Below are 17,982 nucleotides of genomic sequence, written 5' to 3'. Positions count from 1 at the left end.
CCCGGTACCAAGTAAAGCAACGACCTCGTAACGGTAAATCAACCAAATGATTTGAGACGATAAACCTATTAAAGAAATCACTCCCTGCATGATAAGGGGCATTCCCCACACTTCTGCGTTCATCCATGCTTCTAACCGTGTTAAAGTCTCCACACACACAAAAATTACTACCCAATAAAGATGACAATCGAGTTGAAATATTATGCCAAAGAACCTGCTGACCAGTACTATCACACGGTGCGTAAACATTCATCAATGTGAACACCTCCCCAGACTTCAGAAACCTACCTTGAATCCCTAAAACATGAGCAAACTGAAAAGATGCCCAGACCTCAACCTGAGTAGAATCCCAAAGTGTAACCATCCCACCAGAGGCTCCCCTCGACGATTGAAAAGAAAAATCAACATTTATATCACTCCAAATTGATTTACAAGCCGACTTATCAAAAACAGCTAGCTTCGTTTCTTGTAAACATAGAATGTATGGATTACACTTTCTCACCAATTGGCTAACCTCTCTTCTTTTTTCACAGCCACCTAACCCTCGAACATTCCAAGAGATAATCTTCATCACTAACACCCACACCCCCACACCAACCCCCACCACCACCTCCAAACCCTCGGCCTAACACTATTTCCCTCCTCCATCGGATTTTTTCCTTCCCACCCCTGACAACACGTCAAACATATTATTTTTATCTCCTTTAAACTTCAACCCCATCGTTGTACCAATCCCCCTAACATCAGCACTTTTCTCTTTTTCACCACCTCGCAAAAGTAACCAATTGGACCAATCATTATTAACTGAATCTTGAGAACCATTTGAAGAAGAATTTTCAGCTTCCTTAACCGTATCCTTTGAAATCGTTGTACTCCGTTTACGCCTTATATGTGTCTTATGTAAAGCCCGGAGAACCTCTTTGCTGTCCTTCTCCGATAACCTTGCAATACGCTTCAAGTTTCGAGCACAATGTTGTATGTAACCATTTCCTTTCTTCTTACGAAAACGGTGCCCAGCAGTTGAATGTGAGTGATGTATCTGTGTTTCACGCTGCCAATCCGCTGAATTGACACCATTCTTGAACCTGTTAACCCACTCCAAACTCCACGGACCAGCAGTAACAGAGTTTACACGACCTGGAGGACAAGAATTTGTTCTTTTTCCTGTATCTTTATCGCAAACAGAAGTCTGATCAGACCTGCTACCACGTGGAACAAATTCTGCCGGGTATTTTGCTTTCGGAACCGCAACAGATTCTGCCTGGTTGATTGCCTTCGAGACAGCTTGCTGATGAGTAAAATTAACACCTGATTACACCTGTCCAGAACTGACATTCTCTGATACAGGCTGATTGTTCATCAATAAATTATTGTTTTCATCACTAGGAACCGAAATCCTTTCCTGTGTGTCCAGTTCAAGATTCTGTCCAGCTGCTGTGTAACGCCCTCCTTTTTATTTAATTATTTTAATTAGTTTTAGAATATATTTATATGATTGGTATGATTTACATGATTTATGTGATATTTTCTTATGTTATATGTTGGTATTTACTAGCATAATATAATTGTTATTTGGTGTAGAAATATATTTGTTATTTGTTATAGATATATTTGTTATTTGGTGTAGAAATATATTTGTTATTTGTTAGAGATATATTTGTTATTGGTGTATTATTATTATTAAGTGAGGGTGAGACTATCTTGCATTAATATTAAGTTGTTAAATCATTAGATTGCATCTAACAAGTTGGGGAAAGTTTGTGAGAATTTGAGAATTAGGGTTTTGAGAGAGATTTGATGATTAGATGATGAAAACTTGTTGAATTGATGTAGAAATTGTATACAGTCCTTAGATAACCCATATGACGATTATTGGATGTAGTTTTGAGGTTAGAACCATGGAATTGGATGAGATGTTGGTGAGTTTAAGAATTAGGGTTTAATAATTGTAATAGGTTGTTAATAGATTTGAGAACCCTTTGAATTTGCATACAGTAAGTTGATGAATAATTAGTGTTCTAATGATAGGGTAATCATAGGGTAATGATTAGGGTCAAGTTTGGAGAGTATTGGATCGAATAAGAAGTGGAAAAGATTTCCCCAAAGCGAAATCGCAGCTGAACTGCGATTTTGCTGTCAATGTGCAAAACGCGTTTTTATTGTCTCAGTTTGACAAGTTTAAGTTCCGAACTGGGTTTAGGTGTAAACACGAAAGTTGTAGGTATGGATGTTAGCTTTCTAATGCCGTTGGTCTAACATCAATAGGATTTATAGAATTTGAGTTATGGTCAAATTACTGCACGTAGGTCACAGTGAATTTTTATGGACTTTCAGCACAACTTTTCCGAATTTAAAATAAAAATTGGTACTGATCGGTACAGAATTGGTCTTAGGCGTAAACATGAAAGTTTTAGATAATTTTGTTAGCTTTCTAGTGGCTTTGGTTTGACGTGAAAATGATGTTTGGTCTTTGAGTTATGATTAAAATACTACAGGGAGGTCTTTGCAAAATTGTACGGTGACAGCATTCTCTGTTTCATGTTTTTGCGTTTTGTTCATATGTTTCTGTTTTGAATTGATCTTTGTTGTAAACATGAAAGTTGTTGATATTTGTGATATCTTTCCAGTAGCTTTGGTTTAACATAAAAATATGTTGTGGATAATTTATTATGTGTTTACAAAGATACATAGTGAATTATTGTTGATGTTTAAATACGATGTTATATGAAGTTGTTTATGATTGATGAATATGATGTTTTAAGATGTTGTTTATTATCATTTGATATTGTTATATTATGATATGACATGAATTATTTATGTGATCCATATGTTGTCAAAATGCTAAGATGTTAAGACGTTAAGATGATAAGAGTTGTATAAGTCGGTCTAAGTTGTCATGATTTAAGAAGTTGTCCATTTTAATGGAATTGTATAAGATGTTCACGTTGTTGTCCAAGCTGTAGGAAGATTGTGTTGTTGCATAGTCAGCGATGGGGGCTTAATGCCCGACAGGTTCTTGATGACCTTAGCGATGGGGGCTTAATGCCCGACAGGTCCAAATATGACCTTAGCGAAGGGGGCTTAATGCCCTGGTGGTACCACATGCATATTGAAGTTGTCGAAGTTGTCTAAGTTGTTGTCGAAGTGGTCTAAGTTGTTGTTGAAGTTGTTGTTGCATTGTAGAGTCGTCATAACTTATATTTAATGATGATTTGATAAGTGATGTTCGATGATGATGTTTTGTTTATGTTTTGATGATGATGGTTGTTTATGTTTGATGATGATGTTGTTTATGATTGACGATGATAATAATATGATATTAAATGAATATTAATGCTGATGTTATGATGTCTTGAATTATTGAATATATGATGATACTTGGTTATGATTTAATGATGATGTTTGTTTAAGAAGTTGATTATGAACTTAATTATGAAGTTGTTTTCGATAAATGATATGCTTTGATAATGATACTTATGTGAATTACATGTTGATGCTTATGATTGATATTGATGCTATGTGATGATTGTTGGTGACTATTATTTGATGTTATATAATAATGTTTAAGATTAGTAATTGATGATATATGAAGATGTTTATGATTAGTGTTATGATAGTTTATGACTAATGTAGGAAGATTAATGATACTAGTTAAGGAAGTTTAAGTTGTTAGATATGATTAATGAGTTATAAGATGTTTAAGTTGTTGAATGTACTTTATATGATTTATATGTTTAATATTTTTGTTTTGAGAAATCTCACCCCTCTGCTTGGAAATGTTGCTCTTCGTATGGGTAACTTGCAGGTAATCAAGATTAGAGGCGTCGTGAGTGGACTCCTCACATGTGTGTCTAGGTGCTCTGATACGTAACGGGATGCGATTATGTCTTTACTTTCTGTTCCTTACGTATTACTTTATGAATCTTTCAAGAATTGATGTTGAACTAAGTTTTATGAAATTTTATATTGAGGCCCTTGTGCCAAAGATTATTTAAGTTGTCAAACTATTCCGCTGCGAAGTTTTAAAGATTATGTTGTTATATTTTTGAAGGATAAATTATTATTCCATTTACGTCTTTTTTAGAAATGTGACATTCCGTTTTATGATGAAAAACTCTGATTTTATTTAAGAAATTTTTACGCTGGGAAAACGGGGTGTTACAATTGGTATCAGAGCAGTTCGGTCCGTTCGGCCAAGTAGAAGAGTCGTTGTGTCGTGTCGTCATGTTTTCTAGTTAGTAGTTATGTTTTATTATGCGATCATGTTTAACTGACTAACATTGATGTGGTTTTGTGATTTGTTTGAAGAAACAATAATTAAATTTATTTTTTCTTGTGCTTGAATTTCGAGGACGAAATTCTTTTAAGTTGGGGAGAGTTGTAACGCCCTCCTTTTTATTTAATTATTTTAATTAGTTTTAGAATATATTTATATGATTGGTATGATTTACATGATTTATGTGATATTTTCTTATGTTATATGTTGGTATTTACTAGCATAATATAATTGTTATTTGGTGTAGAAATATATTTGTTATTTGTTATAGATATATTTGTTATTTGGTGTAGAAATATATTTGTTATTTGTTAGAGATATATTTGTTATTGGTGTATTATTATTATTAAGTGAGGGTGAGACTATCTTGCATTAATATTAAGTTGTTAAATCATTAGATTGCATCTAACAAGTTGGGGAAAGTTTGTGAGAATTTGAGAATTAGGGTTTTGAGAGAGATTTGATGATTAGATGATGAAAACTTGTTGAATTGATGTAGAAATTGTATACAGTCCTTAGATAACCCATATGACGATTATTGGATGTAGTTTTGAGGTTAGAACCATGGAATTGGATGAGATGTTGGTGAGTTTAAGAATTAGGGTTTAATAATTGTAATAGGTTGTTAATAGATTTGAGAACCCTTTGAATTTGCATACAGTAAGTTGATGAATAATTAGTGTTCTAATGATAGGGTAATCATAGGGTAATGATTAGGGTCAAGTTTGGAGAGTATTGGATCGAATAAGAAGTGGAAAAGATTTCCCCAAAGCGAAATCGCAGCTGAACTGCGATTTTGCTGTCAATGTGCAAAACGCGTTTTTATTGTCTCAGTTTGACAAGTTTAAGTTCCGAACTGGGTTTAGGTGTAAACACGAAAGTTGTAGGTATGGATGTTAGCTTTCTAATGCCGTTGGTCTAACATCAATAGGATTTATAGAATTTGAGTTATGGTCAAATTACTGCACGTAGGTCACAGTGAATTTTTATGGACTTTCAGCACAACTTTTCCGAATTTAAAATAAAAATTGGTACTGATCGGTACAGAATTGGTCTTAGGCGTAAACATGAAAGTTTTAGATAATTTTGTTAGATTTCTAGTGGCTTTGGTTTGACGTGAAAATGATACAACTTTTCCGAATTTAAAATAAAAATTGGTACTGATCGGTACAGAATTGGTCTTAGGCGTAAACATGAAAGTTTTAGATAATTTTGTTAGATTTCTAGTGGCTTTGGTTTGACGTGAAAATGATGTTTGGTCTTTGAGTTATGATTAAAATACTACAGGGAGGTCTTTGCAAAATTGTACGGTGACAGCATTCTCTGTTTCATGTTTTTGCGTTTTGTTCATATGTTTCTGTTTTGAATTGATCTTTGTTGTAAACATGAAAGTTGTTGATATTTGTGATATCTTTCCAGTAGCTTTGGTTTAACATAAAAATATGTTGTGGATAATTTATTATGTGTTTACAAAGATACATAGTGAATTATTGTTGATGTTTAAATACGATGTTATATGAAGTTGTTTATGATTGATGAATATGATGTTTTAAGATGTTGTTTATTATCATTTGATATTGTTATATTATGATATGACATGAATTATTTATGTGATCCATATGTTGTCAAAATGCTAAGATGTTAAGACGTTAAGATGATAAGAGTTGTATAAGTCGGTCTAAGTTGTCATGATTTAAGAAGTTGTCCATTTTAATGGAATTGTATAAGATGTTCACGTTGTTGTCCAAGCTGTAGGAAGATTGTGTTGTTGCATAGTCAGCGATGGGGGCTTAATGCCCGACAGGTTCTTGATGACCTTAGCGATGGGGGCTTAATGCCCGACAGGTCCAAATATGACCTTAGCGAAGGGGGCTTAATGCCCTGGTGGTACCACATGCATATTGAAGTTGTCGAAGTTGTCTAAGTTGTTGTCGAAGTGGTCTAAGTTGTTGTTGAAGTTGTTGTTGCATTGTAGAGTCGTCATAACTTATATTTAATGATGATTTGATAAGTGATGTTCGATGATGATGTTTTGTTTATGTTTTGATGATGATGGTTGTTTATGTTTGATGATGATGTTTGATGATGATGTTGTTTATGATTGACGATGATAATAATATGATATTAAATGAATATTAATGCTGATGTTATGATGTCTTGAATTATTGAATATATGATGATACTTGGTTATGATTTAATGATGATGTTTGTTTAAGAAGTTGATTATGAACTTAATTATGAAGTTGTTTTCGATAAATGATATGCTTTGATAATGATACTTATGTGAATTACATGTTGATGCTTATGATTGATATTGATGCTATGTGATGATTGTTGGTGACTATTATTTGATGTTATATAATAATGTTTAAGATTAGTAATTGATGATATATGAAGATGTTTATGATTAGTGTTATGATAGTTTATGACTAATGTAGGAAGATTAATGATACTAGTTAAGGAAGTTTAAGTTGTTAGATATGATTAATGAGTTATAAGATGTTTAAGTTGTTGAATGTACTTTATATGATTTATATGTTTAATATTTTTGTTTTGAGAAATCTCACCCCTCTGCTTGGAAATGTTGCTCTTCGTATGGGTAACTTGCAGGTAATCAAGATTAGAGGCGTCGTGAGTGGACTCCTCACATGTGTGTCTAGGTGCTCTGATACGTAACGGGATGCGATTATGTCTTTACTTTCTGTTCCTTACGTATTACTTTATGAATCTTTCAAGAATTGATGTTGAACTAAGTTTTATGAAATTTTATATTGAGGCCCTTGTGCCAAAGATTATTTAAGTTGTCAAACTATTCCGCTGCGAAGTTTTAAAGATTATGTTGTTATATTTTTGAAGGATAAATTATTATTCCATTTACGTCTTTTTTAGAAATGTGACATTCCGTTTTATGATGAAAAACTCTGATTTTATTTAAGAAATTTTTACGCTGGGAAAACGGGGTGTTACAATTGGTATCAGAGCAGTTCGGTCCGTTCGGCCAAGTAGAAGAGTCGTTGTGTCGTGTCGTCATGTTTTCTAGTTAGTAGTTATGTTTTATTATGCGATCATGTTTAACTGACTAACATTGATGTGGTTTTGTGATTTGTTTGAAGAAACAATAATTAAATTTATTTTTTCTTGTGCTTGAATTTCGAGGACGAAATTCTTTTAAGTTGGGGAGAGTTGTAACGCCCTCCTTTTTATTTAATTATTTTAATTAGTTTTAGAATATATTTATATGATTGGTATGATTTACATGATTTATGTGATATTTTCTTATGTTATATGTTGGTATTTACTAGCATAATATAATTGTTATTTGGTGTAGAAATATATTTGTTATTTGTTATAGATATATTTGTTATTTGGTGTAGAAATATATTTGTTATTTGTTAGAGATATATTTGTTATTGGTGTATTATTATTATTAAGTGAGGGTGAGACTATCTTGCATTAATATTAAGTTGTTAAATCATTAGATTGCATCTAACAAGTTGGGGAAAGTTTGTGAGAATTTGAGAATTAGGGTTTTGAGAGAGATTTGATGATTAGATGATGAAAACTTGTTGAATTGATGTAGAAATTGTATACAGTCCTTAGATAACCCATATGACGATTATTGGATGTAGTTTTGAGGTTAGAACCATGGAATTGGATGAGATGTTGGTGAGTTTAAGAATTAGGGTTTAATAATTGTAATAGGTTGTTAATAGATTTGAGAACCCTTTGAATTTGCATACAGTAAGTTGATGAATAATTAGTGTTCTAATGATAGGGTAATCATAGGGTAATGATTAGGGTCAAGTTTGGAGAGTATTGGATCGAATAAGAAGTGGAAAAGATTTCCCCAAAGCGAAATCGCAGCTGAACTGCGATTTTGCTGTCAATGTGCAAAACGCGTTTTTATTGTCTCAGTTTGACAAGTTTAAGTTCCGAACTGGGTTTAGGTGTAAACACGAAAGTTGTAGGTATGGATGTTAGCTTTCTAATGCCGTTGGTCTAACATCAATAGGATTTATAGAATTTGAGTTATGGTCAAATTACTGCACGTAGGTCACAGTGAATTTTTATGGACTTTCAGCACAACTTTTCCGAATTTAAAATAAAAATTGGTACTGATCGGTACAGAATTGGTCTTAGGCGTAAACATGAAAGTTTTAGATAATTTTGTTAGATTTCTAGTGGCTTTGGTTTGACGTGAAAATGATGTTTGGTCTTTGAGTTATGATTAAAATACTACAGGGAGGTCTTTGCAAAATTGTACGGTGACAGCATTCTCTGTTTCATGTTTTTGCGTTTTGTTCATATGTTTCTGTTTTGAATTGATCTTTGTTGTAAACATGAAAGTTGTTGATATTTGTGATATCTTTCCAGTAGCTTTGGTTTAACATAAAAATATGTTGTGGATAATTTATTATGTGTTTACAAAGATACATAGTGAATTATTGTTGATGTTTAAATACGATGTTATATGAAGTTGTTTATGATTGATGAATATGATGTTTTAAGATGTTGTTTATTATCATTTGATATTGTTATATTATGATATGACATGAATTATTTATGTGATCCATATGTTGTCAAAATGCTAAGATGTTAAGACGTTAAGATGATAAGAGTTGTATAAGTCGGTCTAAGTTGTCATGATTTAAGAAGTTGTCCATTTTAATGGAATTGTATAAGATGTTCACGTTGTTGTCCAAGCTGTAGGAAGATTGTGTTGTTGCATAGTCAGCGATGGGGGCTTAATGCCCGACAGGTTCTTGATGACCTTAGCGATGGGGGCTTAATGCCCGACAGGTCCAAATATGACCTTAGCGAAGGGGGCTTAATGCCCTGGTGGTACCACATGCATATTGAAGTTGTCGAAGTTGTCTAAGTTGTTGTCGAAGTGGTCTAAGTTGTTGTTGAAGTTGTTGTTGCATTGTAGAGTCGTCATAACTTATATTTAATGATGATTTGATAAGTGATGTTCGATGATGATGTTTTGTTTATGTTTTGATGATGATGGTTGTTTATGTTTGATGATGATGTTTGATGATGATGTTGTTTATGATTGACGATGATAATAATATGATATTAAATGAATATTAATGCTGATGTTATGATGTCTTGAATTATTGAATATATGATGATACTTGGTTATGATTTAATGATGATGTTTGTTTAAGAAGTTGATTATGAACTTAATTATGAAGTTGTTTTCGATAAATGATATGCTTTGATAATGATACTTATGTGAATTACATGTTGATGCTTATGATTGATATTGATGCTATGTGATGATTGTTGGTGACTATTATTTGATGTTATATAATAATGTTTAAGATTAGTAATTGATGATATATGAAGATGTTTATGATTAGTGTTATGATAGTTTATGACTAATGTAGGAAGATTAATGATACTAGTTAAGGAAGTTTAAGTTGTTAGATATGATTAATGAGTTATAAGATGTTTAAGTTGTTGAATGTACTTTATATGATTTATATGTTTAATATTTTTGTTTTGAGAAATCTCACCCCTCTGCTTGGAAATGTTGCTCTTCGTATGGGTAACTTGCAGGTAATCAAGATTAGAGGCGTCGTGAGTGGACTCCTCACATGTGTGTCTAGGTGCTCTGATACGTAACGGGATGGGATTATGTCTTTACTTTCTGTTCCTTACGTATTACTTTATGAATCTTTCAAGAATTGATGTTGAACTAAGTTTTATGAAATTTTATATTGAGGCCCTTGTGCCAAAGATTATTTAAGTTGTCAAACTATTCCGCTGCGAAGTTTTAAAGATTATGTTGTTATATTTTTGAAGGATAAATTATTATTCCATTTACGTCTTTTTTAGAAATGTGACATTCCGTTTTATGATGAAAAACTCTGATTTTATTTAAGAAATTTTTACGCTGGGAAAACGGGGTGTTACATGCTGCACCTGTAACTTCCTTCTGCCAATCTTCAGCCATATGATTTAATAAAGTTTCGACTTCCCCGCTAACAGCCGCATCCTCAAGAGCACAATCCGGATGATCAGCATTGTCTACCTCTGAGTCAACATCAGTTCCCAAACAAGCGTCCTCTCCTAAAGCAAAACCCCACTCCTCAATGATTGAAACCTCAAGGAGCTCACCATCCACCAATAGCTTAGCCTCTGCCCTCAACACATCTAATGACGCGGTTGAAATTAAAACACGTGCATAATCAAAACGTGTTTTGTCCAAAGTAAAGTCATCGACTTTCAAGAGACGTCCACAGTCGTAGACACACAATTTAAAAAATTCAATGTTCCAAGCATGCAATGGGATACCATAAATCCGCACCCATGCACCTCTTTCACGGATCACCAAATCTTTTCTCCATTTGATGGGATTAACAAAGAAGTTCTCAAAAAATTCTGAAGCGTCATTAAAGAGCCTACTGACATCCCCATCGTCTTCCATACGCAAGAGAACCTTATCTGCCCCCATCGGAATAATGTCCAACTTTTCAAAGCCGGCATCGTATATCCTACGTTGAATCACTGGTATTTCCTCGCCATTTAACACCGTAACCACCAAACCACTAGATGCCCACACAACATCCTTCTCCAACAAGGTATACTTAGGAACATACATCTTTTCGTCGACCACCACTTCCAAATTCTCCAAACCACTACCAGAACTGTTAACACCCTTCCCCCCTCCAACCTTAGCACCACATACAGGCTGCTCATATCCTCCAACCTTCCTAAACCCTTCCTCAATACCTATCCTTTCCCCCACGTTACTCTTTTCTCCCTCATTACCACCATTCTTACTTTTACCTCCCTCAAAATTTATTATTTCTCCTTTCGTTATTAATCTTTTTTCTCCGTCTCCCCGCTCTCCAACTTCAGTCCTATTATTACCATACCGATCAAAAGTTGAAACTTTAGCTACCACCCGCCAATCTCCGAACCACACATTATTCACTGCTTTCAAAAGTTTATCTACGTCTTTCACATTGCGATACCGGACAAATCCAAAAGCTCCACCATTGACATTAAGTTTCCGTGCCAAATAGACGTCCTCCATAACACCACATACTTCAAAGCCTCTTCTCAATTCAACGTATGATATATTATGTGGGATATTTGTAAAGTAAAAGGAAACGAATTTAGAGGTCACCGTATCATGGTTATCACGTATAACCACATCCTTCTGACGAGATGCTGACTGCTTACGATTCTGGTGGATGCGCGCACTGCCTTCTGTGAGACGTCTGGATTCATGATTGCCATGTTGTTTCGATCGCGAACGCCTCTCCACCACATGTCTATCTTCGTACGTTAAAAAGTCATGATCACGAACCCTACTTGGTTGTGCGTAGTGAATAATTACCTTGCCATCGTTCATCAGTTCCTGATGGCCATAGTCAAGATCCTCCTCTGAATCAAAATGAGAAGCTGAAGTGTAACGAGCCCTAACCCTAGACTGCCCCTGCCGACGCTTCCTCGATCCTCCATGCCGCTGATCATCCCGAAGCCTGTCCCGCTGTCTGTCCACCTATTCCTGCGCTTTCCCCTTTCGCGGTCTCACGTCGGACCGCTCTCCCCTATCCCCCCCATATACTGGCACCCTGCTTGGCCCCCTTCCCCCCCTATGGTACCTTACTTCCGGCGAAGGTGACTGCCATCGCGGTTGTCCCCGGTGATAGTGGGGATGGCCGCCTCTCTCTCTCACAAGACCACGCCCTCTCTCTCTCTCTAGACATTATTTGGTAAAATTAAAATTAAAAATGGACTCTAATTGATACACTTAATTATTCATAAACAACTATTTCCATATTTACATATATATATTCTTCTTGCATGCGGCGATTAGAATTTGAGCAAGAGAAAGGACTCCACAATTTGTTATTTTTTTTTTCTTTTAGTAGTGGACTAACAACGGCGATGCGGCGGTGGGACGGCAAGATGTCGCACAATGATGCAGCGGAGGGCCGGGGACATCACGATGGTGGAAATGAGTGGTCGGTTAGCAGAGAAGGTATATAAATCCGCACTAGAACAACACTTAACGGAAAGAGTATTAAGTTATAGAATAGTACATAATAAAGTCTTAAAAACTTGCTATTAGATATGATTATGACTAGTGGAAATACTTGAGGGTCTCATCTTTTCGCTTTATTACGTGTTAACGCTTATCAATTATAGCGGTGTTTTTAGGGCATTTTGATTTTGATCAAAAGTATAGAGATCAGATGTTTGTGAATTTCAATTATTAATAAATCTTTTTTTTTTTTGTCAAGTAATCTAGTGGCTAGAACTCACACAATTTAATTATTAATAAATCTATCAAGTCATTTTTTTTGAGGGAAATAAATCTATCAAATCATGTTTATCTTGTTCAATGTCACCAAAAATATCACAAATACAATATCGATTCTTATCTTTTTTAATGACATCAACAATATAGTATTATCATAGAAAAAAAAAATCAAAGATACAAATTCGTACAAAGTTTTATAATTGAAATAATAAAATAGACGGGCCAAAATCTCGTATTCATTTTATATATTGTATTGATATAAATGAAGCTATTGTACACTTTCAAGTAAAACTTATTAATTTAGTAAGCATTTTATTTTATAGTGATTTTTTTGACAAGTGTATTATAGACATTGTTTCGTTTGTGTTTCAAAAATAATTATAATTATTTTTGTTTATAAGATAGCAAAATATAATAAATTTACTTATTGATCAAGGAAAAACATTTGTCCCGTGTGTGATTTTTTATAAATTATTTTAGTTAGAAGATAATAAAATATAATAAATTTACTTATTGATCAATGAAAAACATTTGTCCCCATAGTTTTTTAAAAATCATGTTAATTTGTATCCTAACGGCAAAAGTTAAAAAGCTAAAATAGTTAAAAAGCTAAAATAAAATTAAAAAATTAATCATTGTATTAAAAAGATAAAAGTTTGAACTATATATTTTTTTTAAAACAACATATATTAAAAACAGGTTTTTTTTTTGAAGGATATTAAAAACAGGTTTGTCGCTCAAGACGGGTGAGGAAAACCACTAAAGAGATACATATGATGGCGTATATATCTCCAAAAATTCACATTCTAAACAATCCTCGAAATATTTGATTCGTCTACAAAAGTTTTTTTGGAGGAGTTATGTCTACAAACATTGTAAAAGGAAATAGCAAATAGGGATGAGAATAGGCTAGGCCGAGTTAGGCTTTGCAAGACTTAAGCCTGCCCTGCCATATTTTTTTAAAGTCTAAGCCTGGCCTGAGCCTGACTTTGTGAAAATCCGATGCGACTTGCTAGCCTGTTTAAAAGACTATATCTTATGAATATCTATAAGTAAGCAATGTGATCTAAGTTTAAATGGACTAGCGAACTAATAGTTCAATTAGATTAAACTCTCTTTTGATAATCAACACAAGGTTTTAGGGAATTCGACTATATATTGTATCATATTTCTATTATAGTTTATAATAATACATTTATATATGCAAAAAAATTAATGTATACTAATAAAACTTAAATTATTGAAATAAAAAAAAACTTAAATTATTGAAAAAGTTTACAAATTTATATTTTAATTCAAAGTACAAAATATAACATAATAATAAATAATATTATTCAAATTACATAAATAGGCCGGCCTAATAGGCTTAAGAGGTTTTTTGAAAGACTTATGGTCTGGCCTTTTAAGCTAAATAGGCGAAAAGCTTATGCCTTCTCTATTTAAGAAAAAAGTCTGGCCTGACCTAGCCTGTCGTAGACTAGGCTGTAACCCCCTATAGGTCGGTCTGGCCTATTCCCATCCCTAATAGCAAATGAAACATAGAACCCATATTTTTATTATGGAATATAGAACCATATTTATTAGTTGAGGTGAAAATGAAAACAAGTAATAAGCTTAAATTGTTCAAATGAAGTCTCCGTAAACGTAGCCTATTTATTGTACACATTGTGGTATATAAATGTTGGAGTCCGGACCAAAATTAGCCATTTGTTTATCTTAAATGTTGAAATTTTAATCATTCAACTACTTGACCAACAAATGGTAAAATTTTAGTTTTACCACTACTTGACCAAAAAAATATTGTTAAATAAAAAAGAATTAGGCCAATTAATTTTTTGGAGGATTTTTTTTTTGGGATAATTTTTTAGAGTTGAAAAGAATATTCAAATAAATATAACTCACAAGTTCACAACCACATGAGAATCAACTTCGTCTTCGAACATAACATATACTCCCTCCGTCCCGGAATATCTGAGCCAGTTTGGTTTTTCACACAGATTAAGAAAAATGTTTAAATAAAGGAGAAAGTGGAATATATTGAATTGTGAATGATGAAAGTAGTATTAATTAGAGTTATACTGTATTGGAAATGATGAAAGTTGTATTGAAAATTATTAGAAATCATGGTTGAGCCTAACACAACCCCACAAAACCGGCTTGTGAGGTGAGGATTACCCTCACTTATAAACAAATTGTCAGGAATCATGGTTGGGCCTAACACAACCCCACAAAACCGGCTTGTGAGGTGAGGATTACCCCCACTTATAAACAAATTGTCAGGTCAACTCCTAACCGATGTGGGACTCTTAACACACCCCCTCACGCTCAGGATTGCACATCTGAAGCGTGAACATAAATGACGGGTGGCCCGATAACGGAAACCTGATAACAGGTGGCCCAAAGAATCGTGAAGAGGCTCTGATACCATATTAGAAATCGTGGTTGGGCCTAACACAACCCCACAAAACCGGCTTGTGAGGTGAGGATTACCCCCACTTATAAACAAATTGTCAGGCCAACTCCTAACCGATGTGGGACTCTTAACACACACCCTCACGCTCAGGATTGCACATCTGAAGCGTGAACATAAATGACGGGTGGCCCGATAACGGAAACCTGATAACAGGAGGCCCAAAGAATCGTGTGAAGAGGCTCTGATACCATATTAGAAATCGTGGTTGGGTCTAACACAACCCCACAAAACCGGCTTGTGGGCCAACTCCTAACCGATGTGGGACTCTTAACAAAAATTGAAATGACTCAATTATTTTGGGACACTTTTTTTAATAAATGGGTCAGATATTTCGGGACGGTAGGAGTATAGGACAAGCTAAGCTAACAAGTTAGCTTGACATCGAGAAAGAAACCGTACACACAGTACAATCCAAACAATGAAAACATGCAATCATCAAATTCTCATGTATGTCGTTTGTTGTTTTACACGTCCAAATTATACATACATACAAATAATTGTTATTTTTTTTAAGGAAAAAAAAATTGTTATTAATTATTATCAATGTGCTTTTTATGTTATATATGAAGCTAATATACTCTAAAGCTCAATATAATTGTATAGTTGGCCACTTTATTTTTGAACTGTGTGATTTTAACTCTAGTCTCTAGTGTTTTAGTCTCTTTAATTTCCGATTCGTAGTCCACACAATACTCTAAAGCTCAATATAATTGTATTGTTGGCCACTTTATTTTTGAACTGTGTGATTTTAACTCTAGTCTCTAGTATTTTAGTCTCTTTAATTTCCGATTCGTAGTCCACACAAATTTTGATTAAATTATACTAACGTGGCAAAAAAAAAAGTGAGAACTCACGTGTACGGAATTTTTTTTTTTATTACTAAAATTAATCATTATTAAGCGACGATAGATACTTTATACCTACATCCTCTATGACAAAATATAAGGTGGATACGAGATTTTGAATTGAATTTTTCATTGTTACAGTGATATTCTTCATTTAAACCATATTATTTACCATTTTATCGTTTTATAATATTATTTAAAAATGGGTTATGTTAACCGGTGTCCTCGGGACACTGGTTAAACATACCAAAAAAGAAAATTATTACCAAAAATGAAACTATTTTGACTTTTTTATGGATTAATTACACAATTTTTCAATGCAATAATTACTATATAATTTCTTTTTTAGTATTTAATAAAAAAAAGTTAAATCTCATTGCAACATGAACAATCTAGAATAATATCTTATTCACGAAAAGAGGAATGATGAGAGAGATTGTTTTGATTTATTAACGAAAATTATTCGAGTGTGTTGTATGCTAAATATTTACAACGGGGTGCACTGGTGTAATAATAGAGTGTTTGTTAGCAACATTCATCATATCAAAAATTAGGAGATGTGTACAATAGGATAGGAGATAAACTAAATATTTACAACGGGGTGCACTGGTGTAATAATAGAGTGTTTGTTAGCAACATTCATCATATCAAAAATTAGGAGATGTGTACAATAGGATAGGAGATAAACATTAGGATATATGTATCATTATTATTAGACACTTATGATTGAAATTAGAGAATGATTGAACTAGCGGTGTCATAAGCTAACTTTTTTTTTTTTTTGGTACAAGGTGTCATAAGCTAACTTATAATGGTTGTCTTATAAGTTGCTTTATAATTAATACTCCATCCGTCCCGAAATAGATAATCCATTTGAAAATTTGCAATTTTGACTTAACTTAGTTTGACCATATTTTTCTACTAATATACAAAGATAAATAATATCATATAAGATGTCGTTAGATTCGTCTCGATGAGTATTTTCAAAATATCAAATTTTCATAATTTTTTCTAACATATTATTCAAGAAATTTACGCTCAAAATTATGCATTGAATTGCGTAATATGGTCAACTGTGTCATGTATTATGGGACTGAGGGAGTAGCAAATAAGTTAGGTAATTGAATTTGTAATGTTTGTTAAAGTTAGTGCTTGAACTAGCTAATGAAGAGAAATGCTAGGGTCACATCCACTAACACTCTCTTTTAACACACCCAATAAAAATTAACCATGTGTCCATTTTTTTAATTCAATTTACTTGTAACCTGCTCATCCTGTTTCTAAATTTTGGAGAGAGAAAGAGAAAAAAGAAGAGAGAAAAAGAAGGCTTCCGTCTCATGATCAATCACATACTACTTGAATGATTTTAATTTTGGTAAATCAAAATTTCACCTGAATATATAATTAGTGGGGTTGGTGAAACATCCTATGAATCAATATGTGCATCGTAAGTAGTTATTAGGGGAAGATTATAATTAGGGCTAATTTTCTCACCAAGGATATTTAATTTGAAGATAGACGTCGGCAGATTTGGGGTTTTTCAAATTGAGAAATTCCAATTTGTTGTCCTGGGAAAGAAAATAGATGTTTGACAGTGGGAGTAGAAGTTTTGGAGAATAGGAGAAGAGGGTGAACAAACTCACGCTTTGTTTCTCTCTTCTTTTTCTTTTTTCTCTCTCCAAAATTTAGAAACAGGATGAACAGGTTACAAGTAAATTGAATTAAAAAAATGGAACGCATGGCTAATTTTTATTGGGTGTGTTAAAAAAGAGTGTTAGTTGGTGTGACCCTAACATTTCTCATCTAATGAATATTCATTTATCTTTTTCAATTAAGGTTACACAGATAAAATTGAGAGAAACAATGATATGTTATAGGTTACTTGAATGAATTTATTAAAAACAGTATAAACTCGTGAGTAAATCACTATTACCAAACGGTTTGTCAAACTAACCTTAGCATGTCGTAGTTTTCTAAGATTGCTCAATATTGTAACGTTGAAATCAGAAATGGAATAAATTAGATGTGTCAAAGTTGCACAATTGAGAAACTACGAAGACCAAAATCGCTCAATTGATGTTAGAGGGTTTACAAAATCGTGCAA

General features: G+C 33.4%; 1 protein-coding gene across 1 annotated transcript; it reads right to left on the bottom strand.

The window, feature by feature from the left end:
* Positions 1-631: 631 nt before the first annotated feature.
* LOC146943392 (uncharacterized) lies at positions 632-11,925 on the bottom strand. The gene is made up of 3 exons (XM_085747704.1): positions 11,899-11,925; positions 10,208-11,795; positions 632-1,308 (listed from the first exon to the last, which is right to left on the bottom strand). The coding sequence occupies exons 1-3, from the start codon at positions 11,923-11,925 to the stop codon at positions 632-634; spliced, it is 2,292 nt and encodes a 763-aa protein (XP_085603830.1).
* Positions 11,926-17,982: the final 6,057 nt, after the last annotated feature.

The sequence above is a fragment of the Medicago sativa genome, chromosome 2 (assembly GCF_051527215.1).
Source record: "Medicago sativa cultivar Bolivia chromosome 2, Bolivia_mono, whole genome shotgun sequence".
NCBI classification, from domain to species: domain Eukaryota; kingdom Viridiplantae; phylum Streptophyta; class Magnoliopsida; order Fabales; family Fabaceae; genus Medicago; species Medicago sativa.
This window is presented reverse-complemented; position numbering and strand designations above follow the sequence as displayed.